Raw genomic sequence first — 15,306 nt, 5'->3', positions numbered from 1 at the left:
CATTTTTAAGTTTAAATGTGTGAATAGAAACTACCAATTAGCACTAATTCAATTAAATACTCAGATAGAGAAAATATTTCATATACAACCAACTGGTTGAGAAATTAAATAAGAAAAATCAGTCGTTGTGATTATTGATGCAAACCAGTCCCTACAAGCAGCACTCGTTCACGAGTATGACGGATGAGCCAGAACCATTTGGAGCACTGCGCTCGACCATATTTTCACACAAACCTGTCAAATTTGGTTCATATATTGACCCGGATAAATATGTGTTGCCATAAACATATCTCAAACGCCACATATATTAATGTCCAAAAATCGTCATTTTTATCACTGATCAACTACATCCATCCATCACTTATTCATGTAGGACATTTTAGCCACTTATAAACGTCAAGTGTTTCATTTTACTCAATTTTTCACAATCGCTATTTCAACGTTCCGGTGCAGATAAAGACATTGATCCCTGGCGAAAAATCTCATCTTTTACTGGACGGAAAGTAATATTGTATAAAAACGTCGATCATTACCAATTTACGTTGCACCCCTTCACATCAGCTGATAACATTCGCATTGAGCGGTAAACACTAGTTGCTATAATTTAGCAAAATATACTCGTACTTATAACAGTTAGTCGAATTTCGTATTTATTATGTTATTAACAGATTTGGTTTAATTATTGTTTCAATATTTAGCCACCGAGTGTAAAATCATTATTTTTATAAATAATTATTAAATAATAGGGCCGCGGTGCGGGTGGGAGGTGGTAAAACTCATGTTTTGTTTCTGAAGATAAGGTTGCGACGTCAGCATCAGCAAATTATACTGGTATATTGTGATTACACACACACATGGTATAGACAATAGTTTAAACCAAAAATTAACAATTTTAGTATAGTTATAAGTTGTACAGTTTCAGAATGAGAAAAAATATTGTACAATAGAAACAGTAATTTGTTACACACACACAAACGTGTCAATACGAAGTTTCAGATATTAAATAATGTATATGTTGCCAGAGAACAATTCCGTATTTGCTTAACATAGAAATCCAAATATTGTTTTGGCACAATTGAAAATAACATGCACACACACATATTTAATAAAGGGCATTAGGGTCTCCAGAGTTAAAACAGAAGTAGATCCAAAAATATTGTACAATTGAAAATAAAAAATTCTGATACTGAATTGGCACACACACAAAAGTTACAAGAAAATATAGAAAATAACACAAAAAAAAAGACAATTATACAAATATACGAAAATACAGAAATCAAAAATAATTGTATTATTAGTTATAAATAAGCTATAATTTATGAGTTGTGAAATGTCCAAATATTATGATATATGGCTTTTTTGACTTCTAGTGTGTTAAAACCACAAGGTCTGTAAATGTATTTATAACAATATAAACATTTCTTCTTATAACTCGTGTATATAAAGTTTATTGGTCGGTTTCAAATATACTGTTCCTTCGCAAGTATAGGTACAAAAAAATATTACAAATAACATAATTGAGAAATCAATAAATCGAAACAATAGCGCGTTTTTATATTTTATAAATACATTTCAGGACAGACCATCTATTGGCATTGAATGCAAACACTATTGTTTCACTGATTATAACCTATTTAAACCTTAACATAATGTGTAAATTATTCCTTGTACTTCTTATGTTATTACTGTATGTTAGAATTCACGTCATTATTGTAGAAAAAATCCGATATTTTAAAAATATATTAAAAGAAGGTAGTTTGGTTTTAGTACTAATGAAGTACCCGATGTAAGGATTATTACGAATATTGTAAATAGCGCCATCTAGTATTCATAGACCAACCTACTACACTGACTTTGGTCTATAAATACGGAGGTCGGTAGTTGAATAATCCTCTTTCGTTGCGTGAGCCGCGGCATTCAGTCGATGAGCGCAGAGCGTGCCGGTTGTGTTTTGGATATTAAAGTGAATTGTATTAGCAATGGGTTTATCCCAGTCTGTTGGGCCTGGGGGGAAGCTGCAAGTAGTGAAGGTGAGTGTTAATGCATTCTAAAACGGCCTTTTAAACCTACACCCGTGTCACAAGTCACGGGCGCTACTTGGGGTTTCCCTTGCGGTAGCCGGCTGCAAAGCCTCAGTCGTCCATCATAAATAGTGCTTCTTACATGTATAAAACGAATGAATAAATTATATTCTATTCTATTATATATTTAGAAAAAATTGGACTGAATCGGCTCGATGTTGGTACGTACCACACTATCTGATTCTGCCAGCCAGCCAGCAAAGTTTTTGTTTTCATTGTATAGTAAAAGATTGCTAATCTTATCTTCTACCATATAATAAAAACCAAAATGAAATAAGATACGATGGGGCTGGCATTATCATATTATGATAAAAGTCCCTAAAGGATTAAACAAAACCGTGAAAGAATTTTTGGTAAATATAGAAATAGAAATAATATTTATTCAAATAAACTTAATATAAGCAGTTTTGAATAGTCAAGTTTTTTGATTCTACCGCTTATTCGGAATGCAGATTCATCACAAGAAGAATAAGCAAGAAACTTGTGTGTTGCTCTTAAAAAAACTGACTGCTTCGTAAAATAACTGACATGTGAGACCATAACCGAATAGATTTTATTATATACATTTGAATAAAAAAAACCGTCATAGTTCATTCTTGCTAGTCTGTGAAACAGCCGGACCGATTTCGACGGACTTTCATTCGCAGATAGCCAATGTTATAAGAGGTAACTCAGGCTACTTTTATTAAAGTAATGTTGTTGAATCAAAAACAAGTTTAATTCCACGCGGACGAAATCGCGGCTAACAGCTAGTTTGTAAAAAAATCAAAACAAATTTATTTGCTACTAGTTGTACCCTCGACTTCGTCCGCTCCACGCGAAAAGCGTGGAATTTAACTTTATTTTTCTAAAATAAAAGTAGCCTAAGTTACTCCATATTACATCAGCTACATCATTGCCTTGCCTTTATCCCGTTATTTGTGGTCGGCGCAGTATGTCATTCTCTTCCACTGCTCTCTATCGGTCGTCATATCTGAGCATACTCTTCTTTTATTCATATTATCTCTCACACAATCCATCCATCTTTTCTTAGGGCGTCCCCTGCCTTTACATCCATCCACAGGGCGGTGCTAGCAATGTACCACGTCAGGTTGACCTCCATGCGGTTCCCCCTGGAAACCATCGTGATAAATTCAAGGTGAATTTGTCACGCTAACTGACCTGACCTCATGCCCATCTTATCATCCTCCACTGGTGCCCCGCCAGTGTACACCCTTAGCGCTGGCGGGTGCACCATTCCATTATCATCCTCCATCCACATTCATATTATACAGTTTCCATAAGACATGATCCTCGTTCCTCCACATAACATGCCCATACCAGCTCAATCTGTTACCTCGGAACTTTTCTATAACCGGTGCAACTTTCAAACTTCCTCGTATGTACACATTCCTTACTGTCATTCCTGGTGACCCCACACATCCATCTCAACATTCGCATTTCTGCCACATGCACACCTTTCGTCCATCCTCTCTACGGCCCAACTTTCAGATCCATACAGAACGACAGGTCTTATAGATTTATAAACTTTACCCTTTAATTTCAAGGGCATTCGAGGGTCGCATTCCTGAGACCTGTCGCCATTTCATCCATCCCGCACTAATTCTGTGCTGCGTTCTAATTAATTATTACATCAGCTACTTGCCAAAAAAAGTCACGTCGAAATAGGTCCAGCCATTTCAGAGATTAGCCGGAACAAACAGACAGACAGACAAAAATTGTAAAAATGTTATTTTGGTGTATGTATCGTATTTATATTCATATGCAAGTAGTAAAAAACGGTTATTTCAATATTACCAACAGACACTCCAATTTTATTTATATATATATATATATATATATATAATAATGACGTCAATTAGTCATTAATCATTTTATTAGCTGCTGATTTGTATTATATTTTTCGTCGAACCAAATCGTATCGTGACTCACACAAATATCGATTTTAATTTCGCGATTCCGATGATATCCGATACACTATATATGCAGAACATACAACATACATACTGGTACTCTACTCGTATGTCATATACTTGTAGGTTCATCTGACTAAAGTGAATCCATACAATGCTAAGAAGGTCTCTCTTTTTATTATTCGTCATACAAAATATACACAAAACAAAAAAAAAATCACTCTTCTACGATCAACCCCAATTTTTTAATAGCGATATTTATTTATATGGCAAAACAACGTTAACAGATGTTTTATTTATATAAGGGTAGTTACAATATATCCTTTGATTACTTATTGTAAATTTTTATACCTATTCCAATGAAAGACCTATTGACTTTTTCTAAACGATACTTGGGGACAGCAAGTTTGTATTTAAATCTAGTATTAATATTATGAATATTGCTGTTTTTTGGAAATAAGTCAAGATTTTTATGAACATGTAAGATATTTGAATATATAAATTGAGAAGCAACGGTGAGAATATTTGAATTTCTCTTTTAATGAGTCACGACTCTTCATACAGTAGATCGCTCCAATGGCACATTTTTTGTATCTTCTAAATATATATAGCTCAAAGGTGACTGACATACTTAGTGATCTATCAACGCACAGCTAAAACCACTGGACGGATCGGGCAGAAATTTGGCATGTAGGAAGATGTTACGACGTAAGCATCCGCTAAGAAAGGATTTTGATTAATTCTACCCCCAAAGCGATAAAATAGGGGATGAAAGTTTGTATGAAACTTTGTCTATTTTAAACCGATCGGGCTGAGACTTTGCATGCATAAAGCTACTATGACGTTGGCATCCCCTAAGAAAGGATTTTGATAAACTCCACCCCTAAGGGGATAAATTAACGCGAGCAAACATACAGGATATTTTAATATATAAATTGAGAAGCAACGGTGAGAATATTTCACGACTCTTCATAAAGTAGATCGCTCGAATGGCACGTTTTTAGTAATATAAATATATTTTTAATATCTGCCACTGACAGCTACTCTTATGGGTACGCCCATAAGAGATCTTTTAACGACATAATTCAATCATATTACTAATTGTTACTAGTTAATATACACAATCATTTACATAATATCACTTGTGACGTCAGCAGACAGACAAACAGTACATTTTTATCAAAATCTAATGTTCGTATTGTGTACAGATGGTACAGAGTTGTAGATAACAGTTGAATATTTGTACAAATTTGTACAGCGTGCTGTACTGCGTACAACACACAGACAATCATCACATTGTCTCTGACTCACCATTTTTATTTCTGGTCTTACTTGTTCCGTTACAGTTTTATCATTATCACCAAGGAATAGGACTTCGTTGAATATATCCGGACCAAAAGTAACCTGACATTGAGGGTGACGCAGCTGGAGTCGAGTCACAACGCTTCAAATGAATTTGTCACGATGGACTAACTGACCTGACCTCATTCTCATCTTATCATCCTCCACTGGTGCCCCGCCAGCGTAAACTGTTAGCAAATTCAAATTCAAAAATCATTTATTCAAGTAGGACATTGTAGCCGCTTATGAACGTCAAATTTTTACATTATAATTTTATTTGTTTCCCTACTGTCCAGTTCGATATATAGATCCAATTGAGAAGAACTGGCAAGAAACTCAATTGAATTACTTTTTTTTTTAAAGCCAGTTTATTTACAATGTATTTTTATATAGGTGTCTAACATTAAATGAAAATCCCGAACATGAAAACTATTGCCATGCACGCTCGTCATTCAAGTAATCGTTTAGTGAGTAATAGGCCTTGCTCAGTAAATATGATTTAACAGATGTTTTGAATTTATTTAAGGGTAATTCCAATATATCCTTTGGTATCTTATTGTAAATTTTTATATCTATTCCCATAAAAGACCTATTGACTTTTTCTAAACGATACTTGGGGACAGCAAGTTTGTTTTTAAATCTAGTATTAATATTATGAATATGCTGTTTTTTGGTTTTAGCGCAGGCGGGTGCACCATTCCATTATCATACACAAAAAAAATACCCCAAACAATTAACGCAGCGCCATCTAGTCCCATGATAAGCAGAGCTTGTGTTATGGGTACTAGACAACTGATATAAACACATATACAACTGATATACATACCAGTCTGATATAAATCTGCCTGAAAAAAGATTTAAATAAAAAAAAAGCTTACTATAAAATTGAAGAATTCGTTAATGACAATAATGTTTTTATAGAAAAACTTAAAAATCATAGCACTGACAATATTATCTGATTACACTAATAATGAGTGCGTAGCGATTTCTATGTTGATTATCGCATGCCTCTTACTTGTTATACTATAATTATTCTATAAAAAACATCTATTCAAAAGAGCAACACACAAGTTTCTTGTTCATTCTTCTTGTGATGAATCTGCATTCCGAATGAGTGCTAGAATCAAAATATGACTATTCAAAAATGCTTGTAATGAGTTTATTTGAATAAAGATTATTTCTATTTCTATAGATATTTTTTCTGTAAATACATACGTAATATACATAGAAAACACCCAGACCGACAAAATCATACTTTACATTAATACAAATGTCTGCACCGTGCGAGGAATCGAACCCGCGACCATCGGAATTAAAGCGGTATGCTAAACCGCTAGACCACCGAGGCCGTCGAATTAGCTAATTTGTAATTTACTCTAATCTGTTTTTCTATAGTTAGCAAGATTGATATGTCATTTTCAAATTGTTAGGTATACAATTCATTATGACCTCATGACCAATATTTGTAGGTACATGATAAACAGTAATGTATATTAAATACTCAAGTAATTACTATATGCATTTATTTATATAAATAACTTTGTTGACCACAAACAATCTTTTCTAGGATTGTAAAAAGATAGCTGTACCCGCGACTTCGTCTTCGTGGAGTTTGCCTTTATTTTCTAAAAATAAAAGTAACTAAAGTTAAACAGAGAGTTGTAGACAGACAAAAATGGTAAAAAATGTTATTTTGGTGTATTTACCGTATTTATATGTATGTAGTAAGAATGCCTCGGGTATCATGGACCGAATTTTTGTTTTTATAACACAGGGGACAAACGAGCATGCGGCTCACCTGATGGTAAGTGATTACCGCCGCCCATAAGCACCCGCAACACCAGGGGAATTGCAAGTACGTTGTCGGCCTTTTAAAAAGGAATAAGCTGTTTTCTTGAAGGTTTCAATATCGTATCGGTTCGGAAATACCATTGCTGGAAGGTGATTCCACAATGTGGTTGTGCGGGGCAAAAAGTTTCTAGAAAACCGCACTGTGGAAGACCGCCATTCATCCAAATGATCAGGATGGTATTTCAGTTTCTGTCGGGTGGTACGGTGGTGAAACTCAGCAGCTGGTATTAATCCGAACAATTCCTCAGAAGAATTTAGAACAAACGTTTTTATACTCGAAGAACTCGGCATTACACAACTTCTTCGGTCACGTTTCACGAAATAAAGACGCATCCATATAGCGACTTGTCATACAGGGTAGAGTTGATGGTACTAGACCCTGTGGACGATCACCCATGCGATGGACCGACCAAATCAAAGCAGCAATAGGCGGTCCACTCCACGAGTGTACCAGAATGGCAGACAGTAGAGACAAATGGCGAGCTGTCGTGCATCCCACTACCTACATAATGACCACGACCTTTCTGACAAGAACGAAGCGAATAAGAAGAAGAGTAAAAACGGTTATTTCAATATTACAAACAGATACTCCGATTTTTTTATATGTATAGATTAAAGTATATTAAAATTTTTATTCGTAGTCACGAATAAAAATTAACATATTTAGTCAAATATGATACTAGATAGAGTGATTCGAGAGGAAGGTTTATATGTATACTACATGCACACCCGTGTGAAGCCGGGTGAGTAGCTAGTATTATAATAATAATAATCTCAGGACAATTCACACAGCGCCATCTAGACCCAAGTTAAGCCAGCTAAAGCTTGTGTTATGGGTACTAGACAACTGATACAAATACATAGATAATTTTTTTTCGTAAATACATAGAAAACATCCAGACCGATACAAACAATCATACTCATGAATACAAATGTTTGTGCCGTGCGAGGAATCGAACCCGCGACCATCGGTCGTAAAGCGGTGTGCTAGACCGCTAGACCACCGTGGTCATCTATACAATGGATAATTAAATTCAGACATGTCGGTCGTGGCCGTGACATGCCGCCTCGAAGGTCACTTACACGATTGAAGATTGTGCAGTTTTGAATATGGTCTGGATCCATCTATACATATAAATAAAATTGTAGTGTCTGTTTGTAATATTGGTATAACCATTTTTTACTACATGCATATGAATATAAATACGTTTAATACACCAAAATAACATTTTTTACAATTTTTGTTTGTCTGTCTGTTTGTTCCGGCTAATCTCTGAAATGGCTGGACCGATTTTGACGGGATTTTTTTGGCAGGTAGCTGATATCGTAGCGCGTATCGGTAGCGCGGGAACAGCTAGTTACAAATAACTATATTTAGCCACTGGTATAGCTAATTCTATCAGAAATCAGCGGCGTAGATGGGCCGGATAATTGAGTTCCTTAAAATATGGTCGAGCGCAGTGATGGCTGGCTCATCCGTCATACTCGTGAACGAGTGCTGCTTGTAGGGACTGGTCTGCTCTTATCACTACGACTGATTTAATCTTATTGTATATTTATATTTGACCCTAATAAATTAGTGATGGTTGGTAGTTTGTATTCACACTAGGGTTCATTCCCGGGAATTCTCGGTTCGAGAATTCCCGGGAAATTCATGGGTTTTGTTCCCGGGAAATTAAGCTCGAGAAAAGTCGAGAACTCGAGAAATCATGTACCTATATAGATATTAAATTGCCCTTTGTTTTGTTGCGAGGCGGCGCAATAATTAAAGATATTAACGTTTTTGTTTTCTTTCATGTTATTTTTTTTATTTTGTAGAAACTATTTTTGTTTAAGTTGTTTTTATTTTCTAAATAAGCAGCCAAAAATGGTGCTGTCATTATAAGTATATAATATATGTCATTATAAATAAGTCTAATTATAAGAACAATTAGGTCCTGAAAAATTTAAATTGGCGTTTTGTAAGGGAATAACCTGAAGTATTTTTTTTTTCAAAATATAATATATTTATTTAATCTAGGTACCTATGTACCATTTCTATTTATGCACTTTTGCCTTTTGTTTTTGCACTTTGGACTGCCCCATCGGAGTTTAATTTTTTCCCCTTGCAAGAAGTTATCCAAATTTTGAAAAAAAAAAATGGTAATCTGTTGGAGCAAGGTCCGGGAAGTATGGTGGTTGTCTTAGACATTCCAATTGAAGCTCTTCTAATTTGGTAACTGTCTGTTGTGCAGTATGTGGTCAAGCGTTCTTGGCGTTTGACCAGCCTCGGTTGTTTAGCAGCTAGCTTTTCCATCATGGTTTCTCAATTGCTGACAATACACATCGCCGAAGTGAACAACACCGGAAATAGTCCACCAAACGTTCACAAGTAACATTTTTTGAGCCAATTTTCTTTTGGGGCAGGATTTGGTTGGTTCGCCAGGGTTTAGCCATTGCAATGAGCGTTTCCGATTATCGTACAAGATCCACTTTCCATTACAGGAAATGATTTGATTTAAAATCCCTTCATTATTATGCCGGTTGATTAATGTAACGCAGCAGGCTACGCGCGTTTGTCGATTTACTCCATTGAATTCATGAGGGACCCACTTTTCAAGCTTTTTCACCTTCCCAATTTGCTAAAGGATTAAAACAGTTTTGTCACTAACACCGCAGCCTGCAGCTAACTCGGACGGGTTTGCGATGGATCCGCTTCCACAATAGCCTTCAATTCTTCATTATCAACCTTGGATTCCGGCCGCCCACCGAGATTGCTTTGCAGGTCAAAATTTCCAGAACTAAAAATGCACGTGTTTTCTTTTGAGAGACCACTTAGCACCGTGTAGCACTGGTGCCACAGCGGAACTTGTATTCATAAATAACGCGATACTTTAAGTTTTTTCATTTTATATGCTGTGAGTGACCCATTTTTTTTTTTCGGACTACTCTGATGCTGTTGGCCGTAGCTGGCCTTTACAGCTTCACCGGATGTTAGGGGGCGAGTGCAGATGGTACTCCAAACCCGCGGAAGACTTATGGAGCGGCTGAAGGCCAACTCCTGCCTGACGGATACGATTTTAGTCTGAGGGCACCACTAGGGGTTCGAACCTCGGCTCAGGCCGTCGTAATTTTCCGTTAAAATTTCAGGCGCCCGGTTGAATGTGTTTGAGGTCGTCGTCTTCGCCGGCGAGGACGGTATCGTGTGTGTGTGTAAAAGTGTGGTCGGAGTAGAACGGGTGGGCCCGTGGGGAGGTTACCTGCCGTTATGGGGTCGTCGGAGTCAATGAGAACGTGCCTCGGGCGACGTTGTCGCGTATGTCTGATATTACTCCTTGGTGCGTAGTCGACCGCACTGACTATAAGCGGGTTAGTGTGGGATTGGGTAGAGTCGAAGTAGCGTCGAGACGCTACCTTCATAAACTGCTTGATGGAGGGCAGATTAAGATCGCGGTGGAGGTCTACACTGCGAACGAGCCACGGCGCACCGGTGGCTCGACGCAGAAACCTATTCTGTATGATTTGTAGTCGGTTGATTAAACAGTAGACGGATGCAAGCCTTGTATAGTGTCAGCTTGTTACGAAGCGACATTTTACTGTGCTTGTTAATAAAAGGATAGAGTCGCCCTAGTATAAAGGCGGCTCAGTCGCGGACACGCTTGATGTGAGGACGAAACGTTAGTTTCCTATCTAGGCTAACGCCGAGGTATTTCGTTTTCGAAACGCACGGGATGTTTTGGCCGAATAGTTCGATCGGGTGATTCATAGAATCGAATTCCCTGCTAAAGTACACTGCTGCACTTTATTTGGGATTGACTTCTATGCGCCACCGACGGAACCATTCGCCCAGTATCGTTACGGCTTTCTGAAGCCGTCTGGCTATTGTCGCACGGGACTTGGCGAATGTAAAGAGAGCCAGTTATCGGCATGTCATCTTCAAACAGCGATATTTCGACTTTTAAGTCGGAGAATTTAGGGATGTCGTTGATGTACAACGAGTAGATGAGTGACCCAAAGTGAATAGCCGTATAAATTTGGAAATAGAATTCCTAAAAAAGAGGAGATATTTGAGATCAAAGTGGCCAGTACGACAAAACGCCAATTTCATATGTAAGGACCTAATATTATTTCTCTATTTAAAAAATAATAATTTACTCATAATATTAAAGTTTTTAAATAAAAGTTTAATTTGATACTTTTATTTGAGAGGAAAACCACTGAATTTTTTGACGTTATTGGAACCAAATAATATGAGAAAACGTACGTAAATGTAAATTTCTCGACAACCCGAGAAGACCCGAGAAATTGACCTCGAGAATTCTCGAGACCCGAGAAATTGAAAAGCTCGAGAAATCATGAACCCTAATTCACACGTTTCGACTTGTAAAATATGAACTTACAAGGATTATTTAAAAGAGCAACACAAGGGTTTCTTGCTTATTCTTCTTGTGATGAGACAGCTTACCGAATAAGCGGTAGATTTAAAAAAAAAATTTTTACTATTCAAAAGTGCTTAAGTTTATTTGAATAAATGATTTTCTATTCTATTCTCTATTCTCCCAAACCCGCATTTGGACTGACGGAATTGAATCTATTGTAATTTAGATTGGGTATGTTGATTGTATAAGCAACAAGAAACGAGCAATCGGGGTGATGTTTGTATTAAATACATACTTAAATGCATTTTGTGAATCATTCTATTGTAATGATAAATTTGATACAAGGATTTTTTTATTAGATTAATGGTCAGCACTTGACTGTGCTATGCAAAGTAAATAACGAGATGACTACGAACAGGGATGAATGAAAGAGAAAAACATTTTCTTAGAGGATGATAATGGAATGGTGCACCCGCCTGCGCTAACGGTTTATGCTGGCGGGGAACCAGTGGAGGATGATAAGATGAGCATGAGATCAGAACAGTTAGCGCAACGTGACTAAATAAGTAAAATCATCAAAGATAAAATATAATATTCAACAAATTTCAGCAAAAAAGATCATTAGCAGAAAAGTGAACAATCTCCAAAAGAGGTGGTAAAATTTGTAAATATTATATAGATGCATAAAAATAGAAGTTTTTGGTCCTTGAATCTTTTTGCTAAACATCCAAAGGCCCTGGGGTGCAGGTAGGTACAGTTTGCTACTCAATTATAGTAGAATCTTGATTATCCAGATCAATTAAAACCAGGGGTACAGGTATTCCATACAACTGAAAATCTGGATAACCAAATTCAAAGTGCATTAAACAATATTTAAATTTCATTACATAATGGGTTTTACTTAGGTAATATCTAAATATATATAACTGAAAGGTGATTGACTGACATAGTGATCTATCAATGCACAGCCCAAACCACTGGATGGATCGGGCTGAAATTTGGCATGCAGGTAGATGTTATGACGTAGGCATCCGCTAAGAAAGGATTTTGATTAATTCTACCCCCAAGGGGATAAAATAAGGGACGAAAGTTTGTATGAAACTTTGTCAATTTTAAACTGATTGGGCTGAGACTTTGCATGCATAAAGCTATTACGATGTAGGCATCCCCAGAAGCAGAGAGAGGCAGAAAGGATTTTGATAAATTTCACCCCTAAGGGGATGAAATCGGGGATGAAAGTTTGTATAAATCTTAGATTTTGTACATACACTAAACAAAAGAAAGCCACAAAAACTACACCTAATTAATAATAATAATTACTACTACGCGAGCGAAGCCGCGGGCAAAAGCTTGTGATATATAAAAAATATGCTATAATGATAGATAATGAATTACATAATATGTATGTATGTTGTTATGTATGTAAACTATGGGTAGTTTGATTATTATTTGTAAATTGATTTATGTGAGGGTACTTATGTAATTATGAGGAATATTAAATAGTTTTGCTTCCAATCTCAACCAAGTTGTATCTTTTAATGGCGACTGAGGAAAATAAATGTAATTTTGCGAAAATGATGTCAAATATTAATAATATAGTGCTTCCGGGACATTTTAATCCAAAAACAGACAAATGGAGTGACTATAAAGAACAATTACTGTGTGCTCTCGATGCCGCTGGCTATGGTGAACAGAACATTGATAAAGCTCGTTCATTGTTTTTATCTCAATGTGGAAAAGAGACTTATGGTTTAATTGTATCCTTATTAGTGCCACATCGACCAACTGAAGTGGAATTTTCGCAAATTTTGCAAGTTTTGGACAAATTTTATGAACCGGAAATTAATGAAATTTTACAAACGGAAAAATTTCATAAACGTCATCAATTACAAAGTGAAAGTATTCAGGACTTTGTAGCAGCTGTAAGTTTATTAGCTGTGAAGTGCAACTTTTCGGACTTACAACGTCAGTTGAGGGACAGGCTCGTATTAGGGGTGAATGATGTGCGCTTGAAAAGGGAATTATTGAGAACAAAGGATCTTACTTATGAAAGTGCTCTTCAGTTGTGTCTCAACTATCAAGCCACATGGTTGGATTTATACCCCGATACCAAGGTGCAGAAGCAAACTCCATTCCATGTTTCGGAACCTATGGAAATTGGTAGGATAAAATCGAATGACTGTCGACATTGTGGAAAATTACACAAAACTGGCGAACGATGTCCTTTTGCTAAAGCAAGGTGTTACTTCTGTAAGCGTTATGGACACATTGCTTCTGCGTGTGCAAAGAGACTGGCAAAAGTACACCAGACTACAGAATGTGGTGAGGGAAGCTTAAAATCCTTGCCCGAAGAGATGTTGGGTGTGTATAATTGTGGGGAGAATAACCTCCCAGTAATTAAAGCAGAGGTGAGGATAGATGGAGTGAATCTTTCTATGGAAATAGATTCTGGAGCTTCAAGAACAATAATATCAGAAGAAACTTACCACAAATTATGGGTTACACCACCCCCACTAATTCCTACCAACATAAAATTGGTGACATGGACGCGTGAACCACTGAAGGTGTTAGGACTGGCTAACGTTCGAGCTAGTCTTGGTGGCAAAGAGGCACAATGTGAGCTGTTGGTGATAACAGGCAAAGGGCCAAGTTTATTAGGAAGGAATTGGTTCAAGCCTCTGGCGATACATATTTCTGGATTGTGCTGGACCTATGATGAATTAACATCCCTCACAAATAAATTTCCAAATTTATTCAAAAATGATTTAGGTGAATATACTGGTCCAGAGGTTTCTTTGCATGTACGGCCTGAGATGCCACCAAAATATTTCAAAGCTCGACCAGTGCCATTTCCACTCAAGCAACAGGTGGAAACTACTTTAATACAAATGATTGATGATGGCGTTTTGACACCAGTGAAGTATTCAAAATGGGCCACACCTATTAGAGTTGTTAAAAAAGAGGATGGCAGCTTACGCATATGTGGGGATTATCGTGCCACAGTTAATGTTTCTATAAATACAGACACATACCCACTGCCCACATCAGCCGAAGCTTTTGCAAAGTTAAGTGGAGGACGGGTATTTAGTAAACTTGACCTGAAGCAAGCATATACACAGGTGAAAGTGGATAAAGAGACAGCTAATCTATTAACACTAAATACCCACATGGGATTAATGAGGATGAACCGTTTGGCATTTGGTGTGAGTGCAGCACCAGCTATTTTCCAGCGTTTAATGTCAACAGCATTTGCTAACATGGAAGGAGTAGCATGTTTACTCGATGACATTGCTGTCTGTGGAAAAAATATGGAGGAACATAATGGAAGATTATGTATGGTATTGGGTAAACTGGATTCTATGGGATTTCGCCTTAATTTTAAAAAATGTGTCTTTGCATCAGACAGCATAACCTTTTTAGGACACATGATTGATGGCGAAGGACTACATCCATCTCCATTAAAAGTTAAGGAGATAAAAGAGAAACCTGCACCCCAGAATAAGGTATCATTAAGGGCATTTTTGGGCCTGTACAATTTTTATGAAAAATTCTTGCCTGACAAGGCAACTATTCTGGAACCATTGTACAGACTATTGGACTCAAAACAACCCTGGATGTGGAGTGTTGTAGAACAAGTGGCCTTTGACAAAGCAAAAGTCTTCTATCATCGGATTTGACATTAGTTGGATATGAATTAAACAGAACATTGCTGTTAATTTGTGACTCTTCTGAATATGGTCTAGGAGCTGTGATGGTTCATGT

General features: G+C 36.8%; 1 protein-coding gene across 1 annotated transcript; it reads left to right on the top strand.

Annotated features, from left to right (window-relative positions):
* Nucleotides 1-13,118: 13,118 nt before the first annotated feature.
* Nucleotides 13,119-15,221, top strand: LOC131842304 (uncharacterized protein K02A2.6-like). Its single transcript, XM_059190843.1, has one exon. The coding sequence runs from the start codon at nt 13,119-13,121 to the stop codon at nt 15,219-15,221; it is 2,103 nt and encodes a 700-aa protein (XP_059046826.1).
* Nucleotides 15,222-15,306: the final 85 nt, after the last annotated feature.

Source organism: Achroia grisella, unplaced genomic scaffold, assembly GCF_030625045.1.
Source record: "Achroia grisella isolate CSIRO2021 unplaced genomic scaffold, CSIRO_AGI_Agris_v1 utg2156, whole genome shotgun sequence".
Classification (NCBI taxonomy): domain Eukaryota; kingdom Metazoa; phylum Arthropoda; class Insecta; order Lepidoptera; family Pyralidae; genus Achroia; species Achroia grisella.
This window is presented reverse-complemented; position numbering and strand designations above follow the sequence as displayed.